Raw genomic sequence first — 22,271 nt, forward strand, 5'->3', positions numbered from 1 at the left:
GAGGCTTAATTCAGCTGTAATTCAGCTCTCAGGGAATATACAATAACGTGGGCGGTATGCACCTCACTCTGTCATGACTTTATGGAAAAATGATCATTTGTCACCATGGCAAGCAGCCTTCGCAAGAACAAACAACCTAAGAATTCCGCTGCAGAAGAAATTCAGTGTCACCAGGGCTACAAGAATAAAGATTTTAGAGCCATGTGGGCCTGAATTCAAATCCTGTCTTGCTAGCTGTGTGACTTTGGCGGGATCTTAACCTCTCAGGGCACAGTTCCTAATTCTGTGTGATGGGGGTAAGAAAATCTACTTCAAAGGGGGTGTCGATGGGGAGATGAGATGCTAGAACTAAAGAACTGGCACTGTGCTTCGGGCCTGCTGCTCACTGTTAATGGTGCTACTCTCCTTTTCTTCTCATGCACTTTCATCTGAATGCTTCAAATCATAGAAGCCCAGATCCAGAAGGGCCTGCAGGTTCTTCAGCTCAGTTATTTCCCAAATGTATTCATCAGAACACTGAACCCATCAGATGCTCTGAGAACAAAGGGTTCCATGCTCAAATCCACTGGGGGAATGCTGCATCTATCTATCCTCGATTTACCCATTAGCTGGCACATTTTAATAGATTAAAGGCTCTGAGAAGGCCTGCAGTAAAGAAATTGGTTTAAATTCATTCAACATGGTGTTTCCTACATTATTTGACCACAGAGCACTTTCCTGCTGTCAGCCCCACCCCAACCTAATAACTATGAACATTCTCAGATATAGGAAATGCAGATTAAGTTTGAACTGCTTATGCTATAGATGAGGAAACAGAGGTCCAGAGAAAGGATCCAACTTATCCAGCGCCACACTCCAGGTCAGTGATGGAACTGAGGCTTCCTGCCTCCTAATCAGACACCATTTTCTCTGTACAGGCCTTACACATCAGATCTGTGCATGGTTGGAATGGCAGGAAAAGGGACTGCTGGCTGGCTTGGGCCTTGGTGGGAAGGTAGATGAAGGGGTACAGATGGCTTTTACTGCAGAGAGGGGGATCTCCTCCAGGTGCTGAGGTCACTGGCCCCCTCACAGGGTTGGTTGGGAGTCAAGGGAGGGGCACAATGCCACGCCAGTATCCAGGCACTACTTCCCCCCACCCCTCAGACTGGTGCACAGGCTCCCTAGGAAAACCTCCAAGCTCTGGTGGCAGAATGGATATTTGGAGCTCTGCTGCCCCTGACTCTTTCAAGAAATAAATTTCCCACTTGCCCCTGCCCCTGCCCTTACTTGGTCTCCTGACTTTCTCCAAATCTGGGACTGTGTTGTTCATAACCCAGCTAGAGCATCCTTTTGAAAGACTAAACAGCCTAAGCCTTCACCTCTGACCTGGTTCCCATCCTGACTCTGGGGAATCCTGGACAAGTCACTAGGATCCTGCATTTGGAGCAGGAAACCAGTAGGGGGCACTGATGTCTGGCTTGGGTCACTTTTCACTCACATTGCCCTTCTCACTCCAGTATGGAAGCACCAGCAGACCCCCTCAGGAAACTTCTGAGAAACAAAAGCTCTCTCCTCCCCTGGGCAGAGGAGCTCTCTCCTCCCCTGTGCCTGGTCTCTGCACCCTCCCCAAGACTTGGCTGCCAGACCCTGGAGCTGCCTCCTTGGTCCTGACCTGCATCCTCAAAGCTGCCCAGAGAGTAGCACCAGAGAAGGGAGCTTGCCTCTTACCCAGACATCTGCCAACAAGGTCCCAAAAAGAAAGGGGGAAATTCTGAAAGCAGGTTCCCTTTCTTCCACCTCAAAAAGGGGGCATGTGAACCAGCTGTTTCTCCCACAACATCACCGGGGCCTTGGAAGAAGGGCTGCAGAAGTGAGAGGGGGACAGAGAGTCCAGAGACTGCATGTCCCTGGCTCTGCAGATGAGATCAGGGCAAAGCTGGAGCAAACCCTCCAGTTTTAAGTTACTCCAAAAGTTTTTGTTTAAGGCCATTGTCTAACCAGCATAGGACAGTGGTGACTGCCCAGGACTGTGGAGCACCTGGAGGCCAGACACTGAGCAGGATTCAGGCAGGACCAGACCTGGCTGGCGGGATGGAAAGCAAGCTTCTGGGGACCCGTTAGCCCTGCTCCCCCACGCGGAGGCACCTTGCAAGGAACAACCCTGTGCCTTAGGCACCCCCTCTACCCCGATCTGAAAACAAACAACAACGACCCAACATCTGGTGTGTCACCAGCGAGTGGGTATTTTGTGTAACTCTCCAAGAGGCTCTGACTTCTGACCACTGAGAGCAAAGCAATTTCTCACCAGCTTCACCAGAGCCCCAAGCAACGGAGCAGAAACTCAATATTGTAATGAAAAACCCTGCCCCAAAACCCAGGCGCCTGGCACAGGCCAGGTGGGCCACTCACCGGTCTCGGTGTTCTCGTGCTCCGTGTCAGTGAGTGTGAGGTTGGAGTTGGCCCGGCTGGACAGGCATGAACTGCGTCCCGACCGTGTGCTCCGGCCCCACAGCCGTACAGGGTGCTCAGGGGACAGCACGGTGTCAGCCTCCATGTCGGCATCGGAGCTGGCCCCCATGGAGTAGCCGCAGTGTGGGAGGCCTATGTCTGTCCGGTACAGGGTTCCATGGGGGGGCGTCACCTCTCCCAGCCCCAGCTCACGCAGAGTGAAGTTGGCTCCTGGGAGGAAATGTGGGTGAGCTTGGTTAGGGTCTCCCCACCAGAAACCCAACCCTGTGCCCCAGGATTCCCTGTTGTCTTTTGAGCTCACATGATGTTCCACACACATGCCTCTCTCCTTAAATGGCTCCTCTGGCCCTCACCCACCAGCCCAACTCCTCCACATCCCTTAAGGCCCAACTTATAAGGCACCTCCCTGTGAAGTCCCCCAATACCTACACCCTGTGTGGGATCCACTGCTTCTTGCATCCAAGCTCCCTCTGAGAGTCCTTAGCCCAGGTCATCCTGCACGGTAGAATGAAGGGACAGATCCTTTCACTGCTGATGATCTCAAGAGGGACAGGGACCATGCCATACTCATTCCTAAATCCCTATGCCCAGGACAAAGCAGGGGCTCAATAGATGTCTGTTTAATAGAGCCTTGGGTCTCTTCCTCCAGTTCAGGGAGGACTTGCCAGAAAGCAGCCCTCCTGAGCAGGGCAGATGCCTAGTTGAGGAGATGCTGATGGCTGCCCTGGGACCAGAAGGTCCTTTCAGGCCAGGTCAGGAAGCCTGGAGCATGACACTGAGGATGGTGACTGGCAGAGAAAAGTGGGCCTCATGCAGGTGATGGGCTCTGCCTTCCGCCTCCTCATGCCAGAGGGGGCTGGGTCCGTGGCGGGAATCCACAGGCTTTGGAGCAATCCAGGGAGCCCAGCAGCCAGAGCTGGGTTGCCAAGAGGTCTGGAGGGCTCAGAAAGGTCTGGCGATGTCTAGGACTAAGGTCAGGGAAGAGGTGGGTGCTGGGAGTTCACTTGGGGATTCGTATTTGAGTAACAAAGGGAATGTGGGAAACATAGCCTCCAGGAGACACCTGTTCATTTAGGGTCTATTCAAGGACAGTTTCTCCCATATTTCTAATATTCCCATGCATGTTTTGGGGCTGAGAAAGAAGGGGTAGACAAAGGCACCAAGGGTCATATCCCAATTAGACCACTGATCTGGGAAACAACCTTATGATTAGGTGGCACCCACTTTTACCCCAAACCTGGCTGCCTGTGGCCCTTTCCCGACACACAGAAATGAGTAGGGCATGGTGATTTACTTCACAGGCAAGTGGGGGAGATGCAACCAAAACCATGATTAAGGGTTGAAGTCCAAAGTGGGGAGGTCCATGGAGGATGCCCCGGTCACAAAGGCAGAGGGTGGGAGCTCAGAGGAGAGGTCTGCATCAATTTCCATGTGGCTTGCCCTCTCTGCCCTTTTAAGCAGCCAGTCTTAGCATGAGTATGAATGAGCTGAGACATCTCAGGACTGAGAAATCCAAGGTGAGGGCTGACTCTAAGGGCCCACTGATCCCTTTGAGCCAGCCCAACCTTCCGCAGTGTGAGTTTAGAAGACTTATTTCACCAAATGTGGGAAGTCCTTATGACCTGTTTGCTTGCTGTCCTTTTGGTCTCTTTCTTGAGGATCCCGGGACATGGGTTGAAATACCACCTCACTCAACGTCTAGTTGAACAATCTTAGGCTGGTGCAATCACTTGAGCCTCAATGATCTTGTCTTTAAAATGGGGATGATAGTCTATGATCTGCTACCCTCACAGATTTTTTTTAAGGACCTAGGGAGGTAATGGGAGGGGAAGTACTTTGTAAACTGCCACGGCCATGCCTGCCAAGGAGATGGGAATGCTTCTTACTTATTTTTTAGAAAGGCAAGAGAGGGTTCCTCTCTGCAGACTCACATGCTAGGGTGGCATGCAGGCCACGCTGGGTTAGTCAGGGCTTGCTGAGCTCTATCAAGCATGGGCAGAAGAGAGTTGGAAGAAAGCTTTGGTACCATTTGTACCTTCCCCTCATTGAGACCCAGAGATGGCAATTAGTGGTAGGCTGCATTTATGAAGCATCTGCTCCATGCCTGGCACTGTGTCAAGTGCTTTATTTATAATCTTCATTAATCCTCATGATCACCCTACTATTAGGAGGCATTACTGTTATCCCATTGTCCAGGTGAAGGAGCTGAGGGTAGTAAAAATGGAAGATCCAGACTTCAAATCCAGATCTGTTGGTTGTCAGTCTGAGCTCTATAACCACAAGTTGGAAAAGAGCTAAAGACCTTCGTCTCTCAAGCCTGAGAGGCAGCCTTACTAACAGGTCAGCTCTCATGTGGACTCAGTCCTGTGGGAGAAGCTGGGTGGGTGTTTGCCTCTATGAGGGTATGTGTGTGTGAGACCAGTTCCTCTTACCCCTGTGTTATCGGGCAAATGATTCAGCTTGGCATTGTTGTAAGGATTAACTAACAATGCCAAAACATAGATCAACTACACAGCACACTGCCTGGCTAACCGTGGCTGTGGAAGGGGAGCAGGTGGTGCAGAATCAGCCATTGGTGGGAACCCATTAGGCATCACAGAAGGCTCACGCTCTGCAGGCAGAAAAATAGGAATCTCTGAAGCACCAGAGTAGGGGATGAGGAGTAGGTCTGCAGGGCTGGAGCACAATGGGTAGAGTGTGGAGAGATAGGAGATGAACTAGTCCAGGAAGAAAAACGGCTTTAGGGAAAGTCCCTTATGCCAGGTTAAGGAGCTCAGATTGAGGGCAATAGGGAGTCATTCCCAACTGCACTCTAGCTGCAGTGCACAGAATGGCCCAAAGGGGACAGCACTGGGTAAAAAGGGCTGTGGTTGGCCCTCCAGGAGAGATGACAGTGGCCTGAACTGGGACAGCGGCAAAGTGGATGAAAAGAGGGTCAGGTTTGAAAGATATTTCCGAATAGGATGGTGACTACTGTATGCAGGAAGTGAGGGAGAGGGAGGCAGGTACCAGGATATTCTCCAAATTCCTAAGAGTTTAGGTCTCTGTCAGGAACAAAAGTCTTCCTCTCAAGGTCAGGACGATGCTTGAGGCAACAAAGGTGATTTTTTGTTAAATAGATGCATGCATGACAATAGCCGACTTACTGTGCACTTGATGTTAGCATGCCCACCACTCACAACACGCCCCTGTTTAGCCCACCACTCAGCGGGGCAGGGGCCACTCACGCCCAGCTCACAGATGAGGACTGAGGCCGGAGGAGAGCTGCCGGGGGTTCTGAACTCAAGCCCAGGCAGCCCAGCTCCTGACCACCTCTTTATGCCGACGGACTGGGTGCGCGTGAACATGAACAAACCAAGAGTGGATTATAGGCAGGCTCGCACCAGATCCAGGAGGCAAAGTAGCCGAGCCTGGCGTTGACCGCGCGACCCGCCTGCCCGCCCATCGGCCGCACGCAGGTGCATGCACCTGCCAGCCCCCGGCCGCGCTCACCTGCGCGGCAGAACTCCTCGGCCTCCTGCGGCACCATGTCCTTGACGCGGCCGCCGTAGGCCAGGCGGGCGTCCTGGTCATAGGCCTTGAGCGTCTCGCTGGAGCTGTAGGACTTCTGCGGAGCCTTGCCCTCCTCGCTGTCCGCGGACGAGCTGGTGTAGCGGCGCTCGGCGTCGCGGCGCCGGGTCAGCGAGCGGTAGGGCTTCCTCTCCTTCACGTCCATGGCCTCGGGCCCGCGCTCCTCCACATCCACGAACAGGGTCCTCGCGGCACTCAGGGCCGAGTGGTCTGGAGCCGGGGAGCCAAAGAAAGGGCGTGAGCTCAGGCCCCAGGAGGCAAAGGCCATCCCCGGGGCCATCCCGGACCTCGATCGGCCCTACAAGGCTGTGGACGCGGGATTTCAGACTTGGAGAGGGGAGGGCACCGCTGGACCGCCACACCGATGTTACTGGCAAAGGGGCACTTGCACCCCGGGCCTCTGGTGATGACTCCCATCCCTTTGTGCTACTCTGCCCATCCTCCATGGAGATGCCTCAGCCTCTCTTCCAGTGACGGGTGTCGAGTCTTCGACAACAAAGACCAGGGGACATTGATTTCAATAATTCCTCTACACAGGAATCATGTGTTTGTTTCCATCATGTCCCCAACTGGGATAAGGCCTGACACAGAGTAGGGGCTCCTTAAGACTTTGTGAAATGAATGACCATACTCAGGCATGACCATAAGTATGACCATAGTCATACTTAGTCTATTTCTCTTCTCTCTCAAGACCCAAAAGGCCTTCTCCAGGGCAGGTTTCAGCCTGGTTCCACTGGAAACTCTGTTCATCTCGTTAAAGAGCTCTCTAGCCCACTCAAATGGGTCCATATGTCCTAACCTGGAAAGCTGCATCACTTTACTCAGCCAAAGAGTGGTCTGAAGTCACCATTTGGTATCTTTGGGCTTGATCATGGCTCCCAAGGGTTGGCTATAGACTTCCTTCTATGTGTTTTTGATGATATTCAAAGAGTGCAGACATTGTGATTTTATTGGTGCCCCATAATAACCATAGAGCATATAAGACAACTATTTTCACTCCCATTTTATACATGGGGCAACAGTGACCCAGAGCCACACAGTTTTCTGCCCAAGGCCACAGGGTCCATTAGTAGCCAAGCCAACATTAATAGACTGACAATGCCTTAGGGTTGCAATTAGAGCCAATCAAGATGTGTAGGTGATATTTTTTGGGACCTAGTTCTCAAAATACCCTTAGAGATTAATTCTGGGACAAGGAGCCTGACTTCGGATACACAGAAATCAAATCATCTTACTGGGGCCCAAACCCAAGGTTCTGAGCTCTGGCTTCTTAACATTCAGCCTCCTGGCACTGGCTGACACGAGGACAGTCAGTCCTCTGAGCACCTGAGGGGCAAGGCTGGAGGGAAGACTGATGATAATACTCTACTTTCTACTCTCTAACCTTTTTGCCTGCAATCTATAATTTGAAAAAGCATCTGACATTGTGACTGGATACATATATTTATGTATGTGAATGTGTGTGTTTATGTATATAAAATGGAAGATTCACAAAACCAAAATTATTGCATGATGAACAATGTCCTCTGATATTTCCTATTTCATTTTCTTTCACTTTTTAAAAAGGCTGATTATAACTCCCTAAATTGTCTCAATACTGGCTTTTGACTCAAAACACTCTTCTGGTCTAATCTGGATGAGGATGTTTGGTGACTGTCACCCAGCCTCTGTGCCCTCTGGCCTTTCACCTCCGACCCATTCCCCCGAATGACAATAATGGTGATGATAATATAGAATATACAATAAGCTCTAAAGTAATGTTAGCCATTAATACCAGTGGCTAATAATTCATAATGTTAACAATGGTTTCACAATAACAGCCAATATACTTTTATTATTAGTAGCTAATGCTTGAGCACTTACTTTCACTAATATTATATATGATAATATTTTAAACCCCACTTTAATTCCATAATACAGGTACTATAATTATGTGCAAATTACAGGTAGGAAATTATGAAGTTGAGTATACTGCCCAAGGGTACCTGACTCTTGAGTGGTAGAGCCATCATCCTGACCCACGAGTTGAACTTGGCACATGGATACAACCACTAGATGATATTGACTCTAGAGGCTGTGCCAGATGAATTTCCTAAGCCCAGATCATGCCACTGCCCTGCTTATGCCTCTGTAGCAGCTCTGTAGAGGCTTCAGGATAAATTCCAGTCTCTTGATTAAAGTGGAAGGCTATTCTTTGATCTGGCCCAACTCACTTCCTTCTCACTGAGCCACTTGCAACTTTCCTGGACATTAATTCTGTGGTATCTCCACATTTGTGCGTGTTATCATTGTACATCCAGCTACCTGGATGATCTGTATCCATGTGTGCCTCTCCTCTTGACTGCAGTTCCTTGAGGACAGGCCTGGCATCCATAGAGCTCATGAAACGTGTGCTGAATGAATGAATGAATAAAATTATGACAGCTACTTTTTTACTTCTCATCAGTCTTAGGTGGTATAAAATATTGATAGTTTGATTTAGGTACATCTAACATTGAATTGAAAGCATTGCTTAGATGCATTCTTTTAAAATTTCAAAGGAAGCCTGCATTTGAAGGATGTGTCCTCTAGTTACTTAGTAGCTGTGTGACCCAGGACAAGTTATTTAACCTCTCCGTGCTTCAGTTTCCTCATCTGTAAGACAGTACCAACCTCTTACTGTTGTTCTGAGGATTAAATGAGTTAATACACGTCCCCGGTATATACTGTCTCTAATACCTAATGGGTGCTCAATAAATGTCGGCCATTATTATCGTCAGAAAAAAACCCACATTTTATTTTTAAAAGGCACACTTTAGAAGGCTCCAGCTCAGTGTCAGTTATAATTGGAGAAGGAACATCCCCTCAGAAACATATGTTAATAAGGCCGAGACACAGTTTAGGCTGTTAAATTGGTGGGTGACTATGTCTTCTTATCAGTGTGTGCCTATTGACCGTGGGCACCGGCTTCAAGGCAAAGGCTTAGTAACTAGGATTATTAAGAACACAGCTCTGAAAACACGGCTTTAATTGTCACAAAGCAGAGGCAGGAAGAACACGTGCCTTGCTCCCATTCCCTTTTTATTTTTTCCATTTTAGGCTTAATATAGTAATTCAGTAAATAGTATATATTTTTTGACAGATGGGAGGTCGGTCATGGTTCACACTTGGTCTGGTATTTAACAGAGGAGGAAGAGGTTGGGATGCAAGAAGCAGCAGAGGAGAGGAGCTCCCCTCGGAGTGAGGGTCTGCAGTAGAGTGACGCAGAGACCTGGCAGGAGGATGGAGACTTGCTGGGGAAAAGCCTGGCTCAGACCCATCCACCATCCACCACAACCCTCCCCCACGGGCTGGGCAGCAGAGGCACCCACACACGTTCATGTGTAAACAAACATCTCAGTCCCTCCTTACCCTGCTGACCAGGGGTTCCCCCTGCCCCTAAATCCATTAGCCTGACCTCCTGGAGCCTTCCTCTGCTTCTTCACGCTGCCTGTAGAGCACCTCGCTTCTCCCAGATGCCCACCCTCTATTTATGTCCCTCACAGCTGCCAGCCATTTCTCAGATACCCTCAATCTTGACTGTCACTGAGCCTCCACATACCGGCTTCACAGGGCGCACCTAAGGGAGGCACCTGAGGGAGATAGGGCAGTAGGGTGGAGGCAAGAGGTGGCAGTGCTGCTTCCCCATTCTCTCCCTGCTTTGTAGTCCTTTGTCCACTCATCTGACACTGGGTGGCCCCTCTTCCAGGCCTCTTTCAATATCCTTCTCTGCCCTCACTTGCCCAGGCCAGGGGGAGGGGAGGTCCTTGTTTCCTGCCAACACTAGAGACATCAGGGTGTCTCATCATCCTGGTTGGCTCTCCTCACCTGTCCACACCTCTGTCCCATCATTAAAGTATGTTCATTTAAAGCATCTGGAGTGAACCCTGTTTCCTGGGGAAGCCTAACCCTTTACTATCTGGTTGACTTTCAGTGATCATCATCAGAGTAATAGAATCCTAGCTTCCACTTCCTCGGGGCTCAGGCCAGGCACAGGGCGAAGTGCTTTTGTTAGGTGATCTCATTTAGTCCCCACCATCCTACTCTGTAGTGGTCCCTCTTAATGATAAAGAACCTGAGGCTTGGGACGCCTGGGTGGCTCAGTGGTTGAGCGTCTGCCTTTGGCCCAGGGCATGATCCTGGAGTTCCGGGATCGAGTCCCACATCAGGCTCCTTGCATGGGGCCTGTTTCTCCCTTTGCCTATGTCTCAGCCTCTCTCTGTGTGTGTCTCTCATGAATAAATAAACTTAAAAAAAAAAAAAAAAAAAAAGAACCCGAGGCTTAGAGGAATTAAAGAACTGGCTTAAAACCACACAGTCAAGAAGTGGATCAAGAGCCAGATCCATCCATCTCCAGACCTTCCTTCCACAGCCCTCCACCACATACAGTGACAGAATGAGTTCCATGGTCCTTCTCCAGCTACCTCCTGGCTATGGGGCTCTGGAAAAGTTAGGTGTTGGCTTTGTCAAATGCTTCAAAAACTATAATGTACCTTGGATCTATACGCATAAGAAATTTGAAAAATGACTACTGTCAGTGTCATCATCATCATCATCATTGATGTGTTGTTATTTCTGACCAAGTCCTGTAACTTGTGTGAGACCCTGGCCTGCTCTCGAGATGTGGCTGGTTGAAACTCTTCTCCGGAGGAAACCCAAGCACCATGAAGGTGCCTTCAAAGAGGAATTTATCTGTTCCAGACAGACTTGTGCTGGTCACTGTCCTGGACATGAGCAGAATGGGAGCTCTCTCTCAGGGGCATCAGCCTTAGGGGGCAACCACAAGTGCTTTGATAAGAACCTGCAGTTCTACACTGTTTTCTCCTTATGCAGACATAGGTGGCATCTTGGCCTCTCTATGGAGAAGGAGAGTGGGCCCCAGACAGGAGAGCGGAAGACACATGTGTGCATTGAGCCCTGTGATCAGTGCCTTCCACACAGTTCCCTAAGAGCTCTAGTCATTTATCATGGTTGGGCTAGTTCATACAGGTGGTAGGTGACTCTAAAATCCACATTTTAGGCTTTTTTCTTTTACATGGAGCTGGGCTCAGATAGATCTGGAATGTCTGAACAGGTGCGTGAATGTGGGGAGGCCTGGGGACCTGCGTGGTGATAGTGATCAGTGTATGATCTCAGATAGGAAAAGAGATAATAATAAAACCACCACCATCTATCAAACACCTACTCGTGTGCTGGGTATTTTGTGCATGTTATTCCTAATCCCTCCAGTAATTATGTGGGTTAGATATATCCTCTTTTATATTTTCTCTTATTTACTCTTATTGTATACATGAGATAATGAGCTTAAAGAGATTATGTGACTTGCTCTAGATCCCGTGGCTTCCAAATGTCAGGGCCTAGATTTGAATCAGAAGAAAATGTTTAAACCTCATGAAAGGTATTGTATACCTCATACCAGAGGTTAATTAATTTAGTAAGTAATGGCTAAGTACATTTTCTGTCCTAAGTGCAGCAGAAGATGCGCAGAGGTAACACACCGGCCTCCCCGATCCCTCCATCCCCTTGCCTCCTTCTCCCACCTGCTTCTTCTCTTCAACACTAAGTTCCCACCCTGCTGTGCCAAGCCTTGTGTGAGGCATCTGGGGACAAGACAAATGAGCTTTCTACCACTTGAGCTTTAGAACGTGGGCAGGTCAGGCAGGGAGAGAGGCAGGGGGAGGACCATGGGGCCTCTAACCCAGGCCAGAGGAGCCAAAGGTGGGGAGAGGATCAGAAAGGCACGCTGCCCAGAGAGAGCGACATCTAAACAATGACCCAAACATGTCAAGTAGAAGTGAGCTAGGCCAGACAGTCTGGAGGGAAGGAGAGACATGAAGTCTACATCTGACTTTCCATTTTCTCTGACCTACAGTAAAAATACATTTCACAATCCAGAGTACACATAGATCTACAGATTTCTAACTAAAACAAAAATTTCAGGAACTATGCCTACTCTGTCCTCTGGGGTAGAACCTGATGTTGTCTATTTTATTCTACTCTGCTGAAATCAGATTAGGGATGGGTTGCCAACCTACAGTTTGAAAAGCACTGTTCTAGCCACGATGTGGATGGAAGTTGGAGGCGGGAGAGGATGTGAACCAGAGAGAGACCCATATTCCCTGAGTCCAGCCTTCAGGGAAGAAAGAAGGATTGAAGAGAAAGCCTGAGAGGGGAGGAGTGAGCGGCCTGGTGGAAAGAAAGCAATTTCCACGAACAGTTGTAATCTAAGTGACAGCAAAATGCAAACGTGCATGTGGCAGAGAGCCTGGATGGGAGGTCCCCGGGGAAGCGTGTCTTCCAGCTGGGTTTCAGAGGCCCTGATGTGGCAGGGGCCAGGAGCTGGCCTGGAAGAATGACACAGGTGTTGGACCTGGGAGAGAAGGGGAGATGGGGAGAACAAAGCTTTTGGTGTGCAGGGAGAAATTCAAGAAGCAAAGCTGGGCCCTTCACATCGGGTCCAGCAGGGGCCTCAGAGCACACGCGGGGAGGCCTGAACAGACATACAGCACTGCCAAGTAATCTCTGCCCTTGCCAAAGCCCTCAGGGAAACAGGGGCTGTTACCACCCTGGGTTTCCTCCCAACCTACGAAACAGCCAGAGACGAACCAGGAAATTGACTGAATTCCTACTGGACTAAAGTCCTATAAGTTTTCCTTAACGTAAGCACATGGTGATATTTTTAGTTCCTTGTGTGTCAAGAAGGGCACATAGATATTTCAGAGCTCAAATGTGTTCTACAAAATATAAGACCTGGGCATCGTCTGTGTACGTGTGCATAAAATCATCATACATTTTTACTTTCCTGAACCCTTCAGAGTTTGTTTTAAACTTCTACGGTATGTCTGATATGTAGGTGGCTGCCAGAGGTGGAGGGGACATCTATGCTCTGCTAGATCCGGCGTTGGGCTATGTGCACAGCAGAGAACCAGGCACTGTCACCCTCACTTTACAGATTTGGAAACCGATGCTCAGAGTAGCAAAGTGATGCCCAAGTTTGTACATGCCAAGACTGAAATCTGAGAGATCTGGTTCCAAGTCTATGCTGTTTTGGCATCCAGGGCACATTTCTCTGGCCCTGTCACTTTAGGGAATCTCCTGCTCTTAAAAACAGTGACAGTGATTACAATAATGGTGGCTAAGGGCAAGGTCTTCATAGCATGACCTCATTTTATCCTCATCATACCCCTAATCCACCCTTATTTTACACATGAGAAACTCAGGACTTAGAGAGGTTAATGTCTTGCCCAGAGGGCCACAGCAAGGAGGTAGCAGAGCCAGGATTCAAACATGGGTCTCTACGACCCCAAGGCTCAAGCTTTTACTCACAATCTATACTGCTTCCCACCCAGATCATCCCTTATTTTAATTTCTTTAGATGTTCTATTTGCTTTTTCATTTTGTCTTGTTAGCAATATTAATTCCTTTGATGCACAAGGTTACACCTAACCTGGGCTTTCTGGGAGGATTGCTTTTATACCTCCTTTTCCAAGTGGCCCCAGACAGTGCTGTGGGCCAACAAAAAGGGCTTTCTTGGGAACATGGTGGGTAATGTGTGGCTGTGTGCCCAGCTCAGCTACCAGGACATCCCTAATCAGCGGGTGAAAGCAGGTGACAGATGGTGCCACTGCCTACAGGTGCCATCATGCCCTTTTGTGTGAGGGCTTGTCATAGGCCAGGTACTGAGGGCAGGTGGGCACCATCCTCTGATTCTGAGATCAGAGAGCTCCCACCAGAACTGCCCAGAACCTTCAAAAGGGCTGAGCGTGCACAGGATTCAGAACATAATAGGTCCTCAACCCACAGGAGTGAGTATAAATGTTGTTTTCCATCTTCCTCCACAAGATTCTTCCCTTTCTGAAGCTACTTCCAGCCAATGATTCCCCTTTATAAATGGGGACCTCTTAGAGTCAGCTAATGTGGCATTTACTATCTCAAAACTGAAAGTACTGTCAAAGGTCATCTGGTCCATGCCCTATTGATGTCCAAATCCCCTCCGTGCCATCCCCAAGTGGTCATGCCACCTCCAAAGCTGAGGACTTCACTATCACCAGGGAAAGCTTTGACTATGTTTCCTGGCATGGAACCAATGCTTCTTTTAGCTTCCTTCCAAAGGCCTCAGTTCTACCCTCTGGAGTCTCAGGAAAGAAGTCCAGTGCCTATGTCCCAGCAACAGCCCTTTCAGACAGAATTTGGGCTTGTCTGTATATCCTTGAGTCTTCTCATGACTCAGTGACTCTAAGATGTTCAAGCCCTCATCTTCTCAGTGACCTTTGCCTGGGTTCATCCGTCCTTGTTCCCTCTTTCCCATCCCACAAGCCTTCCTGAGGGTGAGGTTTGGGGACAAGGGGCTGGATCAGACACAGTCAAAGGGACAGACATACCTACAGATGCTTCCAGCTCAGTGAACACAAAAGAGCAACTGCCAGAGATGCCTGGGGCCAGAGCAGGGGATGGCAGCTCAAGTGTCGTAGGCAGCAGGGCAGCCTGAAGGAGGTGATGCGTGAGCTGACACCCAGTGGCTGTGCAGGAGTTAATTGGGGGACAGGGAAGGGAGTGTGCTCATGTTCATCCACATGCCTCCCAATGGGGTTGGCTACAACCCCTGGGAACCACTTGGTCCCCCATGCACACCCCCTTCTCTTGCACCCTGAAAGCTCAACTCTACGTGGCTTTTGTGGAAGCACATGCCACGCCCCTAGCCTCAGCGTGCTGGCTGTGTCCTGCCACTCAGCTTCTTCATGAACCTTGAGAAATGGTCTGTTCTGCCCCCCAGCTCCCCCTGGAAGGGGCCTTCTTCTCCCTGGAAAATCTCTTCAAGGGTCAAGCACAAAGCCCAGGTTTTATTAGAGCGCCAATTCTCTGCAAAAAGCAGGCAAGGGCGCTGCACAGACTTGATTTTCTATGGGCTTATTCTGGGACCCCATTATGAGATAATCAGAGAGAGTGAAGAGATAGTTGGGCTGATTAATCACACATCCCCTGCTGTGCCCAAGGCTTAACCTGTAATTACCTGGGGCTCCTGCTTTAGGCCTCCACTCTCAAGGAGAGAGCTAGAAGAGAAATCCAGTTCCCTGGGCACCAGACACAGGCTCAAGGCTCTGGAAACCGTGAGTCTCTTAGTTTTAACGCTAACTTCCTCCATCCCATACAAGCCCACCAGGTTTGTGAAGGTAGCAACTGCTTGTGCCCTTCTGGAGCTGCCCATGGCTCTGTGTTCATAGAAAGCAGCAAGCTCTAGGGTGGCTGTGACTTGGTGATAGCCACACCAGCAAGAGCTAGGAGCTGCCAGCTTTGTCATGTTTCCCTTCATGAACTAAGGTTTCTCTTCTGCAAATTGGGGTGGTATAGGGGTCATACGTAAGCCATGCCTGAGGACTGCCTTTATGTTAGACACACACACGCACACCGGAATTCGAAGTACTCTGTCAAGGGCTGGGATTTCTATAAGGTGTAATGATTGCAAAGCCCCTTGGGGAGGAGTGAAGAAGGGTCCTTGCAGCAGACAAAGCCTGTTAGAAAAGGCATCCCCAAAAAGGGGTGTCCAGTTGCAAAGCAATGGAGAAGGAAGTGGCTTTGTCAGAATTTCACTTATATCCCAGTGTACCCAAGCCTCAAAGAGGTGGAGGGAAAGGCCCATGATGATGGGAAAACCCTAACTGCCTGAAGCTGCCACCATTCCCAATAATTAAAGGCAGACTTAATAGATATTAGGGCCCTCCTTCCAGCAGCTGGGTGGTCAGGCAATTTTTATTTCAATAATTAGCTGCTCTAAGTCACACAGAACTGGAGACAGATAAAGGCTGGGCTAGTCTCTTATGGAGCTAATTGTGCCCAGAGTTCTACACGCCTAATCAAGCCTTCCACTGCTCCCATCCCTTTCATCCAAGGCCTCAAAAGACCTTAGCATCGGTAATTAAGTCTCATAAGTGCTGTCAGGAAAGGGATTCTCCTTGATGGTCTGAATGAAGAAGAGGCTGCTGGGGTGGAGGTGGGGCAGGCAGCCAGGTGGCTGGCCCTCAGCAGGAGGACAGAGAGTGAGGAATAGGCCCCAGCCCCTGAGACTGGGCCCTCCAAGCCTTTGGCTACTGTGTGTTCTACCCTTAGGCAGGACAACTGCAGACCTTCTGGCTTCATTGGCTACCCCCTGTAGAGTCTGGCTCAACCTGCCCCAAACTAGACAGTCCAGATGGCCATTGAAAGAAAGCCTTTCTAAATTTATCATCCTGGATGGTCTCTGGGGGATGTATTTGTTAGACATGACAGGTCAGGCAGAGGTAATTCAAATGCTAGCTACTCTCCTAGGTTCTTAGAATTAGAGGGGAACATAAGGGATATTAGTCACCCATGCTCCGTCTGCAGCTTGGATTCCTTCTATGAATCCATGTGGACACCAGCAAGGCTTTGATCTCAGATGATGCAGCACTCCCTCCTAACACATTTTATCCTCTAAGCAGTGACCTTCGAAGGTCTGTTCTGATAGTGAGCTAGAATTTACTTATTCCAAGAGGCTTCCTGCCAGTCTTAACTCTGCCTTAGAACCTCACAAAGAAGCCTGATCTCTTCCCACCCCCAGAATAGGATCTCTCTTCCTCAGGCTCCAGGAAAGAGTGGAACACAGTGGTAAACAAACAAACGAACAAACAACAAAAAAACAAGAAACATAAGTTTTACATCAAAGGCACAACCCAAAGAGGCAATATTGATAAACTAGACTTCACCAAACTTCAAATCTATGCTCTGGGAAAGATTATTGCTAGGATGAAAAGAGCAGCTACGGGGCAGCCCGGGTAGCTCAGCGGTTTAGTGCCGCCTTCAGCCCAGGGCATGATCCTGGAGACCTGGGATCGAGTCCCATGCTGGGCTCTGTGCTTCTCCCTCTTCCTGTCTCTCATGAATAAATGAATAAAATCTTTAAAAAAGAAAGAAAAGAGCAGTTACAGAGTCGGAAAAAATATTTGCAAACTGCATTTCCAGCAAAGTTCTAGCATCTAGAGTATATAAAGAATGCTCCAAATTCAGCAGTAAAAAAACCTCAAACAACCCAATTAGAAAAATGGCCAACAGATATGAGCAGATACTTCACTGGGGAGGATACACAGATGGCAAATAAGCACATGGAAAGATGCTCAACATCACTGGCCATCAGGGACACACACCCATCAGAGGAACTAAAATAAAAAATTGTCATAACTCTAAACGCTGGCAAGGAAGCAGAGACACCGGAGCACCCACACATTTCTGGTAGGAATATAAGTTAGTACAGCGCCTCTAGAAAACAGTTGGACACTTTCTTGTGAAAATAAACATGTAATTACTTTACAACCAGCGACTGCACTGTGGGCGTTTATCCCTCAGAAATGAGAACAGTGTTCGCACAAAAACCTGTAAAATAATGTTCATAGAAGTTTTACTACTTATCACAGTGAACAGGAAACAGTCCAGATATCCTCCAATAGGCAAATGGTTAAGTAAAGCAAATACTGTGGAATACTACTCAGTAAGAGAAAGGAATGACTAATAATACAACGAATCTCTAGAGAATTATGCTGAGTGAAAAAAAAGCAAATCACAAACCATACTGTATTGATTCCTTTTATGTGACAGTTTTGACAGGAAAACATGTTAGAAGTGGAGAACCGATTAGCAGGTGCAAGGGGCAAGGGATAGGGCAGGGGGGCAGGAAAGGTGAGGATGGCACCATGAGGGGGTACCTGTGGGGATGAAAACGCCCACTATGTTGCCTGAACACACGAAGTTGCAAGTGATAAAACAGGACAGAAGTAAGCCCACACATACACACAAGCAAGTACAAGTAAAACTGGGAAAATCCACATAAAATGAATAGATTGTATCCATATCCTGGTTGTGATATCTGCTCTCTTACTAAAGTTTTGCAAAATGTTTACTAAGGGAAGAACCTGAGTAAAGGATACCCAGAATATCTCTATTATTTTTTTACAACTACATGTGAACTACAATTATCTTTCTAGAAATTTCATTTAAAACACTAGGTTTCTTGAGCCTGGGTTTGAACCCTGAACCTGTTGTGTACTTCTTGTGCAACTCAGAACAAATAAACTGAGACTCAATTTCCTCATCCGTAAAAATGGGAATAGTATTCAACATCTTACACGGTTGTCTTGAGGCTTACATGAGGCAAAGCGTGGAAATGCTTAGCTCTTTGGTGCATAAATAAGTACTCAATAGACAAGAGTGGTAAATGTTACATTATTATACAGCAAAAATATTTCTCTGCCTTCTCCTACTTCAGTTCCCACTTACCTTGCTTCCACCCTGGTCAGTCTTCTGAAAAATTTCCTTTCGGTCCATGTTGCTTTAAAATACCAGGGTTAAACACGGAAGAGTCTGATGCAGTTTCACATTCAGCAATAATCTTATTATTATAGCCATGTTGTCATACTTTATGTGCTGTTTTGGCTAATCATTTGCCACTAATTTCCTGTGTAACATATTTTCCTCCCAATAAGGCAGCAAGCTGCTGTCAGGTTCATAGTCACTTAGCAATTCTTAAGCTTCAGGTACAATCACCACCAGTGTGGCATCATATGTCTCTTACAAAGTCCTGGGGACAACTGTGGACATTAGGTGTGGTGGAAGATCGCTGTAGAAATGACACCTCCCCACATCACACCCTTGTGCAGTCTCCCACACTGACTCTGGGGTTGGCCATTTTGCATGCATTGGCCGAGGGGATATTAGCAAATGTGATTCAGAGGCATGAAAAACCCTTTAGTTTTTGGCTTGCCTTCTCGGGCTACTTCTGGAAAACAGCCATCATGTAAGGAGACCCCAGGCTGGCCAGCTTGTTGCTAGAGACACAGGGCCGAGCCCACGAGACCCCTGGAGATTGTAGCTGCACGAGTGAGCCCAGAGTCAAACTGGCTGAGCCACCTAGCTCCATCCAGCCCAGATTACCGACTCATAGAAAGAGAAACCAGTATGTGGTCATTTTAAGCCTCTATATTTTGCCGTGGTATGTTACACAGCAAGGCTAACTGATGCAGGTACTCTTATAATTCTCATGTTACAGATGAAGAAACTGAGGCTCAGATCATTGAAGTACCTTAACAAAGAGGAGGAAATGACATGAGGACAACAAGGATAACGTCTAATGTTTAAACAGTACTTCAGAGCTTATAAATTTCTCCCACAAATTTTTGTGTGATTGAATCCATCATCCTGTACCTCTCTTTTTGGCAACATATCAAAATGACATGTACATTGTATTTCTATTTAAGTAGCTGATTAGTTACATGCTCCAGGCTGTGCAGAGATAGGGATCATGTCCGTCTTGTTCAGCACTGAATCTCAAACCTTGAGCCTTGCAAACAGTGGGCACTTAATAAATAATAACTAAGTGAACACCTCTGAGCAGCTATGCCATGATCCTGTGCTACACAGAGGACTGATGTTCACAGAGGGGAAATGCCTTATTGAAAGTCACACAGCCAGCAAGGGGCAGGGCTTATATGCCGCCTAGCTTTTTTGACTTAGTGCAAAGGTCTGCCTTAAATTCTCTGTGTATCCCAAGGGTGAGACAGACAAGGAAATGAATAACTACCCCACAGTTAGGATGGAATGTTGTTGGATGAATTCCATATGTTTAAGGAATGCCAATCCCCATGCTAAGAGGATTCTGATCAAACCAAGCTTCCAGCTGGAGCAAAAATGTGTTGCAGTGTGAACCCCAGTGCCTGGGATCAGAGATGCCTATTGGCACAAATCCCACATCAGCTTGTACCATCCAGCCCCCAATCCCCATGGGGCACCCCAATCAAACACAAGACCATCCAGCAAACACAGGAATGCCGAATAGCTCTGCCCTGGGCCCTGGGCCAGGCCGCGTGTTCCTTAGTAAGGGACAGCAGATATTAGGGACAAGTCCTGCATTTTCCTGTACCAGGGGCCCCCTTCCCTCTGCGGGATCTTTCCCCACTGCCCACTACACGGAGATGATATTTTCACAAAGCTCTTATCCACTCTGCCCTGGGAACCGCAGACTCTAGCTGAGGAGGCTCTGTTTACCCTCCCAGGCACCACCAGGAAGAGAGGAAGGACACAATGCTCCATTACAACTGCCAGGAAGCCTGAGCACCACGGTGAGCTCACAATGGGCTGAGTAGAGCCTCTCCACCTTCTCGGAAGGCCTCAGCCTGTCCTCTCCATGGGGAAGCTCTGGCCCTTGGTCCCTCTGCTGGCTAGTATTACATTTGGGTCACTGCGGTCTGGCTTCCGAGGCCAGACCCTCACTTTATTCTCTTGATTGTAGCCCTAAATTTGGTTTCATTAAGACACTCTGCTTGTCACTCCATTAATTCTGCTTTTGTGGGTTGTTAACCTCAGTTAACTATACCAGTTTCAGGCTACTCCAGCCGGGAGAGGAAGTGGGGCTGCACACTCCTCTCCAAGGCTGAGACGCAGAGCGGTTATAGCATCTAGGACCCAGCCAGGCCTCTAGGAGCTAGTGCCAACCCAGATCTATCTGTATGGTGTTTCTTTTTTTTTCTTTTTTTTTTTAAACATATTATTTAATTTTTATTTATTTATGATAGTCACAGAGAGAGAGAGAGAGGCAGAGACACAGGCAGAGGGAGAAGGAGGCTCCATGCACCAAGAGCCCGACGTGGGATTCGATCCCGGGTCTCCAGGATCGCGCCCTGGGCCAAAGGCAGGCGCCAAACCGCTGCGCCATCCAGGGATCCCTGTATGGTGTTTCTAACGTAAAGTCCCTTCCCCTCTCAAAAGTCACCGAGACACTGCATGCTGTGAGAGAGTTAGAATGCACATCCTCAACACCTCCAGCTTACAGACGAGGACATTCCCAGGCAGAGGAAAGTAGTGCACAGTGGCCAAGAGCCAGGTTTCAAATCCCAGCTCTGCCACTTCCCAGATATGTGCATTGGGCATGCTACTTAACCTCTCTAGGCTTCACATGTGAAGTGGATATAATAACTGTCCCTAACAGGGTCACTGGGAAGTCTGAATAAGTTAGTATGTGCAAAATACTTAGAACAGGCTTAGCCCTCAGTTGTTGTTGTTGTTATTATTATTATTATTATTATTATTTTATTATATTTCACTCCAGCCCAGGTGCAGTTCTGGATTTCTCCATCTCATTCATACTATTGCCTTTAGATAAAATGTCCCTGTTTAGCATTATATATTCATTCATTTAGTCACTGAAAAAATATATACTAGGAACCTACTATGTGTTCAGATCTACACTTGGATGCAAGGTGATAAGAGTTCTGCTGTTTTCCCAGAAAGGCAGGAAGGGCACTATTTATGAACAGGTGTCTTCCAGTTTGGATCTCAGCCCTGCATTTACTAAGTAGCTTGGGGCCTCAGTTTTCTCATCTGGAAGATGGAGAGTTACTTATATCCCCACCTCGGGCCCTTCCCAAAGACCCCTACGGTTGTCTGGAGGCCTGGAGAGCGAGCGAGTGATGTGGTCTTCTCTGAGCCCTGGCCCTACTACAGTGTTGGCAAGTAGGAGAGAGGAGAGCATCCCTGAAGCAACTGGCCAGTGTAGTCCTATGCTTCCCCAGAAACCTGAGCCCTCTTCAGAGAGAGGATTTTAATTGGCTTAGGCTCTGAGCCCACTCCAAGGGAGCATCACAAAGGAGGGATTAGCCCCCTAAGAAGGCCAGGCCCCACAAGCAGGCCAAGCGGCTAGAAACCAGTCTGTCTGCCTTGACCCTCTTGAGCTGTTCCAGCGATGGGCGGCCTTTCCTTCTTCTCTTACCATCCCATGAGTGCAAGAGAAGGTGCTTTTTCTTCCTTTTTTAAAAAAGATTTTATTTATTTTAGAAAGAGTGTGTGTGAATGTGAGTGGCAGGAGGGGCAGAGGGAAATGAGGAGACAGATTCCACACTGAGTGTGGACCCCAATGCAGGGCTCGATCTCACAACCCTGAGATCACAACCTGAGCTGAAACCAAGAGCCAGCTGCTTAACCGACTGAGCTACCCAGGCACCCCCAAAAGAAGGGTGTTTAAATCAGAGCCTTGAGCTAAGAAGCAAATGGGAAGGGCCTGCAGATGATGTTTAGCACAATCTTGAAAGAGCCCAGGCTTAAAATTCACAGTTTGTGGCAAACAATTGGATTTGCCTCCCCAGAGGGAGGCCCTGGGGCTGCACTGAGAAAACATAATGTTGGGGCCTTTCCTGGACTGGGCACTTTACAGTTTATACAGCACTGCCAATCACGCT

At 48.3% G+C, this 22,271-nt stretch overlaps 1 protein-coding gene across 5 annotated transcripts in view; it reads right to left on the reverse strand.

The window, feature by feature from the left end:
• The window catches only part of TENM4 (teneurin transmembrane protein 4), a 2,813,748-nt gene that overhangs the window by 374,069 nt on the left and 2,417,408 nt on the right, over positions 1 to 22,271 (reverse strand). For all 5 annotated transcript variants that reach the window (XM_072794810.1, XM_072794811.1, XM_072794814.1 and 2 more), the window contains 2 exons: positions 5,944 to 6,231; positions 2,392 to 2,661 (listed from right to left, as the gene is read on the reverse strand). In XM_072794810.1, the coding sequence (XP_072650911.1) occupies positions 2,392 to 2,661; positions 5,944 to 6,231 (558 nt within the window). The remainder of the gene's footprint in view (positions 1 to 2,391; positions 2,662 to 5,943; positions 6,232 to 22,271) is intronic.

Source organism: Canis lupus, chromosome 23 (assembly GCF_048164855.1).
Source record: "Canis lupus baileyi chromosome 23, mCanLup2.hap1, whole genome shotgun sequence".
Classification (NCBI taxonomy): domain Eukaryota; kingdom Metazoa; phylum Chordata; class Mammalia; order Carnivora; family Canidae; genus Canis; species Canis lupus.